The following is a 16,441-nucleotide window of genomic DNA, read 5'->3' on the forward strand; positions in this document are numbered from 1 at the left end:
GGATTCCTCAGGAAGGAATGGGTGAGGCAGGGTGAGCAGGCTTGGGACTGGCTAGCTTGAGTAATTTCAGCAGGCTGTGAGCATAGGGACTGTCTCTAGTTGTCTGATACCTGGCCCTGGGGTGATTAGGGCCAGTGGATAGTGGCCTGGAGGGTGAGAGCCTGACAAGGAGGTCGTTGGGGTGTGGGGTCTGGATTGGTTGGTTTGCCTGAAACGCATGCTCATGGGTGAGTTGTTTACAAACTCTAGGAATTGGCTAACCCTGGGAGGGGCAGTCCCTCCAGGGTCAGCAAGGCCCAGCTGTCAAAGCATCAGAATACAGAAAATAACAGAGGCGCTGAATACACGAGACAGACTTGGACATCCCGTTACCTCTGGAGGCAGGGCTCTGCTGTCTGACCTGGCACGCCTTTTGGAGGAGGGGGATGCTCTCCTTTCCCTTTGACTCTCTGGGCCCTGCGCCCCTGGCCTAGCGGCTGCCCCTCTCCCCCTTTGACAGGAAGCCTCCTTCGAGTACCTGCAGAACGAAGGTGAGCGGCTGCTTCTGGAGGCCATGGACGAGCTGGAGGTGGCGTTCAACAACACCAGCGTGCGCACCGACTGCAACCACATCTTCCTCAACTTCGTGCCCACCGTCATCATGGACCCCTCTAAGGTCTCACCTCTGGGGGTGGGGCTCTCACCAGGCTCCAGGTTCACCTTCCCTGGGACCTTCCTGCTTCAGGGTATCGTCTCCTGGTGCTCGAGACCTGAGCTCCAGGATGCGTATGTGCATGTCTGAGCCTCACTTGCTGCAGGTGGAGAACAAACCTTCCATCGATTAATTGTAGAGCCGTTTCTCAGCCACCACCCTTAGGACTGTCCCTAAGGATGTTCCCCCTCCGTGGGCACGCTTCACGTTTCGGAAGACACAGATGCCCAAAATGTCCTTTACAAAACAAAATTTTGTCCTCTCCCTAGTTCCAGGCTCTGTTGGGGGCTGCATGTGGGTGGGGGAAGGGGGGTGAGAACCTGAGGTCTGTGGCTCAGCCATTCTCCATTGGCTGGTTCTTCACGAGCAGGCAGAGTCTGTGGTGGTGATTCTGGATGAAAGGAGTTCTAGTCCATCAGCTTGGCATGTGTGGGGTGCAGAGGCCCATGCTGATTCCCCAGCTCCACCAGTTCACATAGTTCCTTGAGAAGAAAATGCATAGGCTTGGGATGCGTGATGGAGAGAAAGACAGGGTAACATAGGGGCACTAGCTCTTACCAGCCTCAGTTTCCACATCTGTCAGTGCGGGACAAAAATACCAGCCTCTCTGAGTAATTATGGGGACAGAGTGAGATAATGAGCTTAAATGCGTAGCATGATACCTTTGATTATTATCAGCTTAGAGTTAATGGATACGTGCTACGTATTGCTCTGCTATGTACATGCAGTGCGTTTTGCATTCAGTATATCTCATCTTTCTGTTATAATCAGAGCTAGAACTATTACGAGTGTGCGCGGAATGGGTCCTGAAATTGAATTGCTGTGGTATGCTGCAGATTGAGGAGTCAGTGCGGTCCATGGTGATGCGCTACGGCAGCCGGTTGTGGAAACTCCGCGTGCTCCAGGCTGAGGTCAAGATCAACATCCGCCAGACCACCACCGACCACGCCGTTCCCACCCGCCTGTTCATCACCAACGAGTCAGGCTACTACCTGGACATCAGCCTCTACAAAGAAGTGACCGACCCCAGATCTGGAAACGTAAGGCCGGGCTGGCTCACAGAGGTCAAGTCAAAGTGGAGGCAGGCCGCCCGGAGAGCAAGGCGTAGATTAAAATGGCACTTGGGAGCTTTGCTGTGTCAGACTGGGGCTGCTCCTCTGAGTTGTATGATAAACGTGTTAGCTTCTGAATCCCAGTTGTTCATTCCTCTGGGAAGGAGAATGAATCCAGAGTTTAATCCAGCCTAGAACCATGTTTGGGATAAGATGTGGAGTATTACAGTTGATTATAATACAGTTCCCAAGTTAGTTCAGTTAGGGAAATGGTATTTTCCCCAGCCGTGTTTTGGAATAGACTTTTGTAAAATGAATCAAGTTTCCTATTGACTACTATATATACATGTAGTAGATTACATGTATGTGTATATAATCGTTTTATTTTGAAACACTTAAAGACTCTCAAAAAGTTGCAAAAATAGCACAGAGGAGAAAATTTAGGACAGAGAATACTCATGTACCCTTCACCCAGCTTTCCCCAATGATAGCATCTTTTTTAACCAGAGACATTGGCAAGACAGGAAGTTGACACTGGTCCACTTCCTGTCTTGACAAGTCTAGTAACTCAAATGCAGACCTTATTTGGGTTTCACCAATTTTTACATGCACTCTGGTTTGTTTGGTGTGTGTGTGTGTGTGTGTGTGTGTGTGTGTGTTAATAGTATGATAATTATAGCTTTGGAGCTGTGTCTCCACATCTGTTTCCCACAGTGGCAGAGAAGAGATTACTCTCCCGGGCACTCACTTTGTTATGTGATACGTGCTATGCTTCCCCTCATTATATTTTTTATTGAAATATAGTTGATTTACAATGTTGTGTTAATTTCTGCTATACAGCAGAGCGATTCAGTTATACATATATATACACACATTATTTTTTTAATATTCTATTTCATTATGGTTTATCACAGAATACTGAATATAGTTCCCTGTGCTGTACACTAGGACCTTGTTGTTTATCCATTCTATATATAATAGCTTGCACCTACTAACCCCAAACTCCCAGTCCGTCCCTCTCCCACACACCCTCCCCCTTCACAACCACCAGTCTATTCTCTATGTCTGTGGGTCTGTTTCTGTTTCATAAAAGTTCCTTTGTGTCATATGTTAGATTCCACATATAAGTGATATCATATGGTATTTGTCTTTCTCTTTCTGGCTGAGTAGTATTCCCTCATTGCATTTTCACTGAGGACTGGGAAGAAATAAATTGGGCAGGAGTGTGGTTCTCTGAGACTTGCCCTCCTCACTCTCTGTTTTTCTTTCTTTCTGGTCCAGATCATGTTTCACTCCTTCGGCAACAAACAAGGGCCCCAGCATGGGATGCTGATCAATACTCCCTACGTCACCAAGGATCTGCTCCAGGCTAAGCGATTCCAGGCCCAGTCCCTGGGTACCACCTATGTGTATGACTTCCCGGAAATGTTCAGGCAGGCAAGTCCTGAGGCTGAGACTCAGCACTGCCCAGGGTCCCCTTAGGGACTCCACTGGCATCCACCCCCCCCATCCTTAGTTACTCTTTTTTTTTTTTTTTTTGGCCACACTGTGCGGCTTGTGGGATCTTAGTTCCCTGACCAGGGATTGAACCTGGGCCCACGGCAGTGAAAGCACCAAGTCTCAACCACCAGGGCACCAGGGAATTCCCCTTAGTTACTCTTCTGAAGACCCCACTCTAAAGAACACAGTATTCGTGAAGGAAAAGAAGCTAATATTGAGAATGACTTCATAGTATATTTTTCTAAAACAAACCTAATTTCATCCCAGTGATAAAAAGGAATATAATATAGAAACTTTGGAAGGTAAAGGAGAGTGGAAAGAAGGAAAAAGCGACTCCTTGTTCCACGTACTAAAGACAAATTGTTTACCACTTCCTTCTGGTCTTTTTAATGCTTATATTAAGTGCTGGCTACATGCCAGGAACCATTCTAAGGGTAGATAGACCATGAGGAAGAGGATGGGGTCACTGCCTTTGAGGACTTTTTGGTTTACTTAAAAAAATAATGTTTTATGTTTTTATGATTATTAAATATATACTGGATACAGAAAAATAGGAATAAGCAAATAAAATTTCACTCATAGGTAATCACTTGTCTACCATTGAGGACTGCAATACCATTTTAGTGTATTTCCTTCAAGTATGCTTTCTATGCCTTTATTTTTTTTACGTAGAAGGGCCTTTCAAGGAGACTGAGCACACTGGCATTGGTGATATGGGTGCCTGTGTACATCTTCTCCATTGCCTTGTGAATGACGTTCATGAAACTGAGATCGTGGACTTCTACTGTCCACAGGAAATCATCAGTGTACTTTAGGCATAGGAGATGCAGGATAGTAGGAAAAGCTGCTGTTTAGGGTCAGTAAGGCCTGGGCCTGAGTTCCAAATCTGTCCTTTGCTTCCTGTGTGTCCCTGGGCAAGTTCCTTCACCTCTCTGGGCCTCACTTTCCTCCTCTGTAAAATGAGGCTAATAATATTACCTACTTCCCCAGGTTGTGGTAAGAAATATATATAAAGTATTCAGTAGATGCTTAATAAATGGAAACTTATATAATTAAGAATGTCATTGTCTGTATCCTTTTGCCTCAGAAGTCACAGGCCATAAGAATAAGAAACAGACAAATCAGGAATAAATCCATCCACTTTCTTTTAGATAAAGAAACAGAGGATGGTGGACAACCCATAAATTTGAAAACAGATGAAAATTTCTGAGAAAAATATATCTTATCAAAACTGACTCAAGAAGAAATAGAAAATGTAAATAGATTATAAGCATTAATGAAATTGAATTAATAGTTCAAAAACATCCATTTACTAAAATTGGGCCCAGACAGGGACTTCCCTGGCGGCACAGTGGTTAAGAATCCGCCTGCCAATTTAGGGGACACGGGTTCGAGTCCTGGTCCGGGAAGATCTCACATGCCGCGGAGCAGCTAAGCCTGTGCGCCACAACTACTGAGCCTGCGCTCTAGAGCCCTCAAGCCACAACTACTGAAGCCTGCGTGCCTAGAGCCCGTGCTCCGCAACAAGAGAAGCCACAGCAATGAGAAGCCTGTGCACAGCAACAAAGAGTAGACCCCGCTCGCTGCAACTAGAGAAAGCCCACGCGCAATGAAGACCCAAAGCAGCCATAAATAAATAAATAAATAAATTTGAAAAAAAGCATTAATGAAATTGAATTCGTAGGTCAGAAACACCCATCTACTAAAATTGGTCCTAGACAGTTTTACAACAATTGTTGTCAAACCTTCAAGGGACAGATAATTCCCTTTGTATACAAACTGTTTAGAGAATAGAAAAAACAAAGGGAATGCTTCTTAACTCATTTTATCAGGTTATTATTACTTTAATATTAATCCAAGATAAGAACATTAGGAGAAAGGAAGTTTATTGTCTCATTTATGAACACGGACACAAATCATAATTAAAATATTAGCAAATGAAACCCAGTAATGATATTTTTAAAAAAATTTAGACTAAGTAGTATTTATCTTGTGACAGCTTGTATGGTATTAGGAAGTCTATAGTTTACCACGTTAATAGATTAAGAACGAACTTAAATTTCTCAATAGGTGCAAAAATGTATTTGAAAAGATAATATCTATTTATAATAAAAGCTTTTAATAAACTAGGACTAGAAGGGGATTTTTTTTAAAAATTTATTTCTGGCTGCATCAGGTCTTCTTTGCTGCATGCGGGCTTTCTCTAGTTGCAGCAAGCAGGGGCTACTCTTCGTTGTGGTGTGCAGGCTTCTCCTTGTGGTGGCTTCTCTTGTTGCGGAGCATGGGTTGTAGGCACATGGGCTTCAGTAGTTGTGGCACGCAGGCTCAGTAGTTGTGGCTCGTGGGCTGTAGAGCACAACCTCAGTAGTTATGACGCATAGGCTTAGTTGCTCCGCAGCATGTGGGATCTTCCCGGACCAGGGCTCAAACCCGTGTCCCCAGCATTGGCAGGGGGATTCTTAACCACTGTGCCACCAGGGAAGCCTCGAATTTGTTTATTTTGATAAAAGACATCCACCTAAAATTAATAGCAGCTAATGGTGAAATGTTAGAAGTATTCGCTTTAAAGATAGGTACGGATAGAAATATCCATTAACACCCCTTCTATTCAACTTTTTTTACTAGAGTTCTTGGCCAATGCAAAAATATGAGAAAAAGAAATAAAAGGTATAAAGACTAGAAAGAAGGAAGCAAAGTTACGTTTTTCATAGATGATATAAACGCCTATACAAGAATTCCAAGAGAATTTATGGAACCAATTAGATAATGCAGCAAGATCGCTAGATTCAAGAGCAATATACAAAACTTAATTGTACTCTCATAGACCAGCAATAATTGTAAAATCTAATTGGAAAAAATGCCATTTACAATATTAAGATCAGCTCCAAGTTTAGGGATAAATCAAACAAAAAACATATAAGACCTTTATGGAGGAAATTTTGAAACTTTACGGAAATACTTTAAGCCTAAATAGAGAGATATATCATGCTTATGTATGATGGGAAGATTCAATATTGTAAAGATAATAGTTCCCCCAAAATTAATACATTCAGTATAATTCTGGAGTTTTGGTGCAACTTAAAAACTCATAGGGAAAGCAAAAGTTCATGAATAGCAAAAACACTTCTGAAAAAGAACAAAATCAGGAGGACTTGTCTTAGCCATCCTGTAAGTCATTATTTACTTTCAAGCAGTAGTACGCACTACAGTGTGTAATATTATTGTAACAGAGCTAAACAAATAGACCAATGGAACAGAATAGAGTCTAGAGTCAGACCCACTCAGAAACAGAACCTTGATTGAATGCAGAGGTGGGATTCTGAATCAAGGGAATAAATTTCACTAAAAGGTACAAAGAAATTTCTTATCTAATTGGGAAAAAAATTTTTTGATTTCTACCTCATCTGGTGTACAAAAATAAATTTCAAGAGGATTAAAACTGCTTGGAGTGAGTTGAAAGCATAAGCATAGGAAAACCCCATAAATGTGACTATGTTAAAATTTAAAAGTTATTTATGTAAAAGAGAAAAGACAAACCCCAGACTGGGAGAATATGTTTAAATATCTGTTTCCCCCAAGGGGTTAGAGCAATATTATCTACAGAGCATTTATAAATCAGTTGGAAAAAAAAAAACAAGCAAAACCATAAAAAATATGGGCAAGAGTTATAAATAGGAAATTGACCAAAAAAAAGAGAAACTTACAAGATCAATCAATATATTCTAAGGTGCTCACCTCACTGATAATCAGTGAAGTACCGACCAATATCACAGTACAAAAAAAAAAAAATCACCGTACAGTTTCACACCCAGCAGATGGGTAAACATTAAAATATTTGCCAAAGCCAAGTGTGGACAAGTATATGGAGCAAAGGAGCTCTCACACATTCTTACTAGAACTGTAAAACAATTTGACAATATCCAGTAAATCTGAATTTCATTCCTAGGTATACACCCATTGAAACACTCATCCGTGTTTATTAAAAAAAAAAAAAGACCATAAAAATGTTGATTACAGCATTGTTGGTGTAGAATTGGAAACCTAAATGTTCCTAAAAAGGGTTATGAATAAATAAATTGTGATATGTTCATATCATGGAAAACTGAACAGCAGGGAAAATGAATAAACCAGAGCTAAATTTATCAATATGGATAAATCTCTCAAATATATTGGAGAATTGGAAAAATAAGTTGTGGAAGAATGTGTCCAGTGCAATACCATTATTTAAAGTGTAAGTCATGCAAAATAATGCTATGTTTTTTGGGGGGGTTTATTTTTATTTTATTTATTGTTTTTGGCCGCGTTGGGTCTTCGTTGCTGTGTACGGGCTTTCTCTAGTGTGGCGAGCGGGGGCTACTTTTTGTTGTGGTGCGTGGGCTTCTCACTGCGGTGGCTTCTCTTGTTGCGGAGCCTGGGTTCTAGGCACGCGGGCTTCAGTAGTTGTGGTGCGCGGGCTCTAGAGCACAGGCTCAGTAGTTATGGCACACGGGCTTAGGTGCTGCGCGGCATGTGGGATCTTCCCGGACCAGGGCTTGAACCCGTGTCCCCTGCTTTGGCAGGCGGATTCCCAACCACTGCACCACCAGGGAAGCCCAATGCTATGTTTTAAATGTCTGCACATATGATGAAATAAAAATGTAAAAGCATACAGAGGACTGATGGACAGTAATTCAGGATAATAGTTACCTGAGGGGAGCAGCGGGGAGGAGGGATGGGAATGGGATGGGGAGGGGTACACCAGGGACTTCAACTGCATTTTTCTTATTTCTTTAAAAAAATCTTAAGCTACTGTGGAAAAATTCTGATTTGACAGAGCCATGAGATAGATGCTTGGGTATTTATTTTTCTGCATGTATGCTTTAAATAGTTCGTGATTGAAAGCGAGAGAAAGCAGTAGAAAATGTACTTCCTTACTGATGACTTCAGGTTTTTCTCTTTCCTGTCCTCTCTGTAGGCTCTTTTTAAAATGTGGGGTTCCCCGGACAAGTACCCCAAAGACATCCTGACATACACCGAACTAGTGCTGGACCCACAGGGCCAGCTGGTGGAGATGAACCGACTTCCTGGAGGAAATGAGGTAAAGAACTGAGTCGCTTTGCTGTACAGGAGAAATGAACACAACATTGTAAATCAACTATACTTCAATAAAATAAAAAAAAAAAAAACTCACAGAGCCCCGCCCCTGGCCGGAATCACCCTTAAAAAAAATTTCCTCCTGGGGGACTTCCCTGGCCGTCCAGTGGTTAAGACCCTGTACTTCCACTGCAGGGGACATGGGTTCAATCCCTGGTCAGGGTACTTAGGTCCTGCATGCTGTGCAGTGAGGCCAAAAATAAATAAGTTCCTCCTGAAGAAACAAGCCCGTTTTCTTGTGCATTCGTGTCCTCGCCAGGTGGGCATGGTGGCCTTCAAAATGAGGTTTAAGACCCTTGAGTACCCAGAAGGGCGTGACGTTATCCTCATCAGCAATGACATCACCTTCCGGATAGGATCCTTTGGCCTTGGAGAAGACCTTCTGTACCTGCGGGCATCCGAGATGGCCCGGGCAGAGGGCATCCCCAAAATCTACCTCGCTGCCAACAGTGGGGCCCGTATCGGCCTTGCGGAGGAGATCAAACACATGTTCCAGGTGGCTTGGGTGGACCGGGAAGACCCCCACAAGGTACGTCATAAAGCTGGGGTGGCAGTGTGACTGTGCTAAGCTCATGTTGTATTTTCTGTGCGGGTGACAGCACCTCCAAGGGGGCGGACAAAATCTTCTTGCTCTTTGTGTAGACAGCATAGATATCCATAAAGTACATAAACAGGCAGTAAAATTTCATGGGAGGGGGTGACGATTAGGAAAAAAGGTCTAAATGGGATCCTTAGGGGGACAATAATGAAAAAAAGTTATTTTTTATGTAAACACAGAGTTAATACATACTGAGCATCTCTTGGAACGCAGTGCACACCGAGGATGCAAATGTGAATGACAACATAATCCCTGGCCTCAGGAAGTTCTTAAAAATCATCCAGGAGATCTAGAGACACCAGCTACCATAAAAGGCAAAATGAATAGAGAAAAGCATACATCTTGTGATGTGAAAATGCAGGGGACAGAGTCATTCTTTGCAACTGGAGCATGAGTTCTCAAGGGGGTGGTATTGCCCCCACCATGGGGGCAAAAATGATTCTTTTCATGTAAAAAGCATACACACACACACATATATATACATACATACACACATAAACAATATATCTACAATAAAATTTTATTGGCCGGGGGGGGGGGGGGGGGGGGGTTGGCATTAAGAAAAAAAAGCTCCGTAGGGGAAAGAGAATGAAAAGATGATTAAAAAACATTAAATCAGAGAGCCCAGGAAGAAAGTGAGGTTGTATTGTAAGGACCAGTGGAAAGCACAGAGCAGACCTTCAGTTTATTACTGTTATTAACATGGTATTAACATCAGACAGGTGACTGTGTTATTAACATGGTGTTATTAACACCCCCGCCCCCACCCACCCAAACCAGTGTTGACATTAAAACAAAACAGTGGCTGTTGAGTGCAGGAAGCTGGACTCATAGCCTTACTGAAGTATATATTTTTAAGGGAATTAAATACCTGTACCTGACTCCCCAAGACTACACCACAGTCAGCTCCCTGAACTCCGTCCATTGTAAACACGTCGAGGAAGAAGGAGAATCCAGGTAAATAACTGACCAGGCAGCGCCTTCATTTTGCCTGTGGTTAATTTCAGCTACTCCCAGGGGAATCTGCCTCTTCGCCTCTGGGCTTGTGACAGTATATCAAGCAGGTGGTAGTGTTTGTACAATGGGACCCCGGAGCTCCACTGGGGGCACTGATAGCTCAGACACCTGGGGCATCCTTTAGGGTGAGCCCATCCTTGTCATCCCCAAATGAGGCACGCCCTTCGCAAAAATACCACATCATGCAAGGAGAATTAGGTTGGATTCCCATAGTGTCCCCAGAGCTGCAGGTTCACATTTTGTGACCAAATTAGCCAGACTGACTCAGCGGTGACTTGGTGAGCTGGGAAGATGCCGGGAGGGCCTGCTTCGTGAGAACGTCAAGGGCAATACCGGCTTGTGGGTTGTGGGTTTTTAAAATCAGATTCTGATTTAAATCAGAATTTCCCAGGCTGAGTTTCCTGGAATGTTAGTTGGTGATTTGGGAGGATGGGAGGGAGTGAAAATTTTCCATAGTCAAGTAAGTTTGGGAAACACTGGGTTAAATGAGATCCAACAAGCATCTTTATCGCAGGCCTTCTCAGAACATTTAATGCACTGAAATGCCGTGTGAATCCCTAATGGGTTAGGCTGTACAGTGTACTTATATGGCCATGGAATCTTGACTGATTGATTGATTATGAACCACGTGGCTTCTCCTTGTATACCCCCATGTCTCTGTAGACCAAAGGCTATTCTAGATTGCTTCTGGAGGAATGCAGGGTGGGGTGACATTTCATTCGGACAGCCTCTGAATAGGCAAACTTTATCTTTGGTTGGAGGGGTGATGATTATCGATGCTGTACTTGCCCTTCTAGAAACTTTAGGGCCAGTCATCAGGGGCCTAGACCCCCGCCTTCATCTCACCTCTGGCTGCTTTATCGCCTTCCAATCCCTCACCTTGCTTAGCCTTCCTTCCTCGGGTCCCTGGGAAATGCATCAGCCTTGGATTTTTCTGGGCTAGAGCTCAGTGTTTAACTCGCATTTGGTTCTTGAAGGTATGTCATCACGGATATCATTGGGAAGGAGGATGGCCTGGGCGTAGAGAACCTGAGGGGCTCAGGCATGATTGCTGGAGAGACCTCCCTGGATTATGATGAGATTGTCACCATCAGCTTGGTGAGTCCCCTACTATTTTCTTTTCCGTCTCAACTTTTTATTATAGAAACTTTAAAATAGTCAAGAAAACAAAGAGAATTGCTAATGAGCCCTATGTACTCATCACCAACTCCAGCAATTATCAGCGTGTAACCGTTCCTATGTCCCCAGTCCCTCTGCCCCCCTGTTCTGGAATATTTTAAAGCAAACTCCACTTATATCTTTCCATCTGTAAGTACCCCAATGTGGATCTTTACTAGATTAATTTTTTTAAAAACATAACCACAGTACTGTTACACCCAACAGTATCAGTGGCAATTCTTTAATAGCATCAGAACACAGTTTGGGTTCAGTTTGAAGTTTTATCTCAAAAATACCTTGTTAGAGTTGGTTGGTTTGAATCAGGGGCCAATCACCTCTTATTTAAAAGGTACTGAGTATTTAGAAGAACTTTTGTCTGATTGTAACTGGTACTAAATGACTCTCTTCCCGCTCCCCAGTTTGGCCTTTTCAAAAATATTTTCTGTTTCTGGTAGAGTCGTAGCAATAGTACTTTTCAATGGTAAACTGTCCCTCAAGATACGATTTTTACCTTCAGTGTTGTATCTTCAGTTTCCAAGGTGGAAGATGTTGGCCATGAGTGTCTTCCTAAGGCTTGTTTTCTAGATGTCATTTAAATATGTTTCATATATATGTCAAAATAAAAAGATTTATGCATATATTTACATATTCGAAAATATTTTTATTTTGAAGGATGTAAAAAGATATGTATCTCTTTATATATTCCAAAAATATATAAACATATATGTATCTTTTATTTATATATATACAGACAGGCACACCTCAGAGATGTTGCAGGTTTGGTTCCAGACCTCTACCATAAAGCAAATGTTGCAATAGAGTGGATATAGCAATAAACGTCACATGGAATTTTTGGTTTCTCAGTCCATGTAAAAGTTACGTTTACACTATATTGTAGTCTATTAAGTGTGCAATAGCATTAATGTCTTTTTTAAATGTACACACCTTAATTAAAAAACCCTTTATTGCTAGAAAATGCTAACCGTCATCTGACACACAGGGTTGCCAGAAACATTAAGTTTGTTATAAAAAAAAAAAAAAGCAATATCCGTGAAGTGCAATAAAACGAGATCTGCCTGTATGTCTTTTTATTTTGAAATAGTTTAGGACACACCAGATACGAGATAGCATAGGCAGGTCCTGTGTACCCATCACCCAGCTTCCCCCATGACAGTATAACCATCGGACGTGATCAACATTGACGTTGACACAATACTGTTAACTCGGTACAGACCTCGCTCGGAGTTTTCCAGTTTCACACGCCCTCCTAGGCCTCCTTTGGTTGTGTGAACGGCTGCAATGTCTCAGGAGCGACCAAGCTCAGAAGAGCCACAGACATGCCTCTTGAAGCAAGAACCAGAACATTCCACTTCTGCTGTCTTTACAACACTCTTCTTTGCTAACCCCATTCTTTCTGGTTAGGAGGCCGAGGTCAGGCACCCTGAAGGAAGGCTTGTGTCACGCTGTTTGGCCTCCAATCAGGTTGCCAGTGGCCAAGCTTAGCTTCCGTTGGTGCCCAGCGGGTCCCTGGGCTGTCCCCACTGTGGGAGGTGGGGCACGTGGCCCTGGGGAATGCAGGAGGGATCCTGTCTCCACAGGTGACCTGCCGAGCCCTTGGGATCGGGGCCTACCTGGTGAGGCTGGGCCAGCGAGTGATCCAGGTGGAGAATTCCCACATCATCCTGACAGGGGCAATGGCTCTCAACAAGGTGACCTTGAAGGGGCCACTGGGGAGTGGACATGTAGGGGTGGGGTGGGGGAGGGGTCATTTTAACTTTCCCAGTGTCCCGGATGGGGGATTTTTCTCAACCTGAAACCAGTTTCATGCCTACTGATGTAAGAGCTGTTTTTCCATTTTGCAGTTATATGGGCCTCTTATGAGCCCCCCAAAATATGTAAATATATTAGGCTCTCCTGGTGGAACTAACTCTGTATTACTCTAATTTAAATTTTTAAATATTTTTGAAATGTTAAAAATTATTAAAATGGCATTACACATTGCAGAAAATTGGAAAAAGACCCCCCCAAAAGTAATTTTGCTCCGACTATAATTTTGGTGTATTTTCCTCTCGTCTTATATCTTAACATGGTTAGACCCCAGATGAGTGCAGTTTCATTCGACTTTTTTCACTGTATTAAAATGCTTTCCACATCACTGTAAAGCCTCCATAACATAATATCTGCTAAAACCCCACTGAGGGTCTCAAAGTCCGGCCCCTGAATCGACAGCATCACCTGGGATCACATAAAAATGCGAATTCTCAGGCCACACTGCAGACCTGCTGCATCAGAAGTGTTAGGTAGGGTCTTGCTTGGAGTTGACTAGAGTAGTCAGCTGGATCACTGGTTCTCAAATTGTGCTACGTATTGGAATTTTCTGGAAGTTAAAGAAGAAAATACCAAAGATTCTGATGTAATTGGTCTGGGTACAGCCAGGGCATCGGGACTTTTGAAAGCTCCCGGATGATTCTAACATGCAGCCAGGGTTGAGGACCACTGAGGGAGATGACTTCCGAACAGAACCTTGCTAACCCTGCCATGTCAAAGCAGGTCCTGGGCAGAGAGGTTTACACATCCAACAACCAGCTGGGCGGCGTGCAGATCATGCATTACAATGGTGTCTCCCATGTCACCGTGCCGGATGACTTCGAGGGTGTTTGTACCATCCTGGAGTGGCTGTCCTATATGCCAAAGGTGCAGTATCCCCCCCTGCAGCTAAGAGCCTGGAAGACTCTGTTGTCAAGTTCATTTGCCAGGTGGTGTGGGGAACAGGGAGCATTGAAGATGTGTCTGGGTTTAATTTTTCTTTACTCCTCCCTCCTTCCCTCTCTGATACCAAGCCCTGTACTTGCTGTTCTTTGCTTTTTTTTTAATGCCATTGTAAGGATGCTCTCTGTCAATCCTTTAGAAAGAGGTGGCAATTTCAGTGTGGATGGACATGTGTTAAATGTGGAATGATGTATTTAATGAAGTTAAAAACAAAATAGAGTTCTTACAACTCCTACACCAAGACCAAGATTTAAGAGTCATCACTAATATTTGCTGAGCACTTACTAAAGCCATTATGTGAAGCCCTTTATCTTCATAGTGTTGTTAAATGCTCACAACAGCCCTATCGGAGAGCTGCTATTATTATTACCACTTTACAGATAAGGAAATTGAGATTTAAAGAAATGCAGTGCCTTGTCCAAGGTAATATGGCCAGTAAGTGAGTGGAAACAAGCCTCTAAAATGCACATGCCATCCTGTATGACAATTACTAGCAAACTAATTACCCTGAGATAATACAGCTAGAATTTTACACACAAGGTGCTTTGAATTTTAATGTCAAACATCAACAACTTTAATATTTATTTTTAAATCTTTGTTTGTTAATCCCACAACTCAGAAAGTTAATTGCTAAATATCCTCTTTATACCCAGGGAAATAATTTATACTTAATTTACAAAAAAAATCACCTCTGTACTATTTCCGTGGCATTGTAAATTCTCTAAGGGAATAGTCGACGGTTGGTGCCTGAACAAACAGAATAAAAGGCTGTTCTCTAACAACAACAAAAAAAGGGTGGCATTTCTTCTCATCAAAAGAGGTAACATTGGACAACAGAGAATCCTCAAGCTTTGCAGTCAGGCTCGATTTGATTCTTGGCTTCCTCCTCCGTAGTAATGAGGCCTCAGGACCATCTCTTAATCTTTCTGAGCCTCGGTTTCCTCATCTGTGAAATGGGAGTAACAATAGCACCCACCCCAGGGTGTTATCATGATGGTTAAGTGACATGATGTGTAAAGCCCGGCGCTTACTAGGCCCCTCACCAAATGTTACTCATAAATGTGGTGATGAGCTATTTGGGGTTGAGCTTCTGTCACGTAACCAGGCATCACCACCAGAGGAGGAGAGGAGGGCAAAGAGCAGGCTGCAGACGTTATTGACAAGCACAGAGGACTGAGTTGGAGACCTGGCTTTCTTTTCTAGGATAATCGCAGCCCTGTCCCAATCATCACACCCACTGACCCCATTGACAGAGAGATTGAATTCCAACCATCTCGCTCACCCTATGACCCCCGGTGGTTGCTTGCAGGAAGGCCTCACCCAAGTAAGTCCTAAAGGGCTTTGCCTGAGACCTGGGTCTCGGGGTTTCTTTTCTGCGCCTGGGATAAAGGAACGTGTCGATAGAAGAACTGTTACTTGGTCAGATATCCCAGAGGGATACACCTGAGATCGAATGCAAAGGGGGTGGAGGAATGGAGATTTTTCTCTAAGCTTTTCCTGAGCTATTGACCAAGAAGGGGTGGAAACAGCCTCCAGTTTCTGGAGCTGATGGATGGAGGTGAAGGGTAGCAGAGGTCATGGCCGCCCTCCCCAAATTTCCCCAAATGTGGTTACATAGGTGGAAACTCTGGTGCTGTGACATCAGGGTTTCAAAGAGAAGAATGCTTCTCTCTCTCCCTCTCTCTCTCTTTCTTTTTCTATTTGGCTAAACCTAATAAGGTAATTCTCCATGAGTTTACTCAGGACAAGCAACTTAGCCTCTTCTGTCCCCACGTTTGCAGATTCACATGGATAGATGTGCACACACATGTTCAAACACCCCCGTGTGCACCCACATGCTTTCACACACACAATTCTTTCTCTCTCGCTTTCTCTTTCTCTCTCTCTCTCTTTCAAAGGGACAGGTAGGCCTCCTGGAACTATTTGATTACATTCGGAGCAACCAGAACAGGAAAGCTGAGCCGCCCCTGTTACCACAATCCCGAGTCTAGAATTTCACACGCTGTCCCCTTTAGAACTTGGCCTCCCCATGCAGCTGTGTGGGGCAGGGGACGTGCTGCCAGGAGCATGCCAGGCCTTGCCAGCAGAAGAAGCCCCATGCCCTGCTTCTCCCTCTGCCATTTCTCTTGGGCTCTCTCGCCTGGGAGCACTGGCTTTATCTTGATTTAAAAAACGCCTGATACATTACTGACAGTTTTCTCCGGCTAGTCGGGCCAGCCCCCAGGCAGACACTGAGGCTGGGCTGCTTTGTTCCCAGAAGCCCAACCTCCCACTCCTGCAACTTGAGATCTCTCAGGCTACCTGGCACCTCGTGTCCAAACTGCAGTCATTTACACCGTGGTGTGGATTCCTGGCCCCACGTCCTCTCCAGGGATGGCTGCAATTGACATCATCACATTCATTCTCTCTCTCTCTCTCTCTCTCTCTCTCAAATTGAACACTTTCTTCCCAGTTAAATGGTTTTGAAGCTGCGGCCACCATGTCAGGGATGAGTTTTTTTGGGCAGGTGGTCCCTTCTTGAAA

At 43.6% G+C, this 16,441-nt stretch overlaps 1 protein-coding gene across 4 annotated transcripts in view; it reads left to right on the plus strand.

The window, feature by feature from the left end:
• Positions 1–16,441, plus strand: part of ACACB (acetyl-CoA carboxylase beta) — a 186,003-nt gene that overhangs the window by 107,751 nt on the left and 61,811 nt on the right. For all 4 annotated transcript variants that reach the window (XM_029224967.1, XM_029224990.1, XM_029224974.1 and 1 more), the window contains exons 35-44: positions 500–655; positions 1,528–1,731; positions 3,025–3,180; positions 8,198–8,320; positions 8,636–8,905; positions 9,834–9,931; positions 10,969–11,089; positions 12,748–12,858; positions 13,700–13,843; positions 15,122–15,242. In XM_029224967.1, coding sequence (XP_029080800.1) covers positions 500–655; positions 1,528–1,731; positions 3,025–3,180; positions 8,198–8,320; positions 8,636–8,905; positions 9,834–9,931; positions 10,969–11,089; positions 12,748–12,858; positions 13,700–13,843; positions 15,122–15,242 — 1,504 coding nt within the window. The remainder of the gene's footprint in view (positions 1–499; positions 656–1,527; positions 1,732–3,024; positions 3,181–8,197; positions 8,321–8,635; positions 8,906–9,833; positions 9,932–10,968; positions 11,090–12,747; positions 12,859–13,699; positions 13,844–15,121; positions 15,243–16,441) is intronic.

The sequence above is a fragment of the Monodon monoceros genome, unplaced genomic scaffold (assembly GCF_005190385.1).
Source record: "Monodon monoceros isolate NGI ecotype Baffin Bay Population unplaced genomic scaffold, NGI_Narwhal_1 Super_Scaffold_1, whole genome shotgun sequence".
Lineage (NCBI taxonomy): Eukaryota > Metazoa > Chordata > Mammalia > Artiodactyla > Monodontidae > Monodon > Monodon monoceros.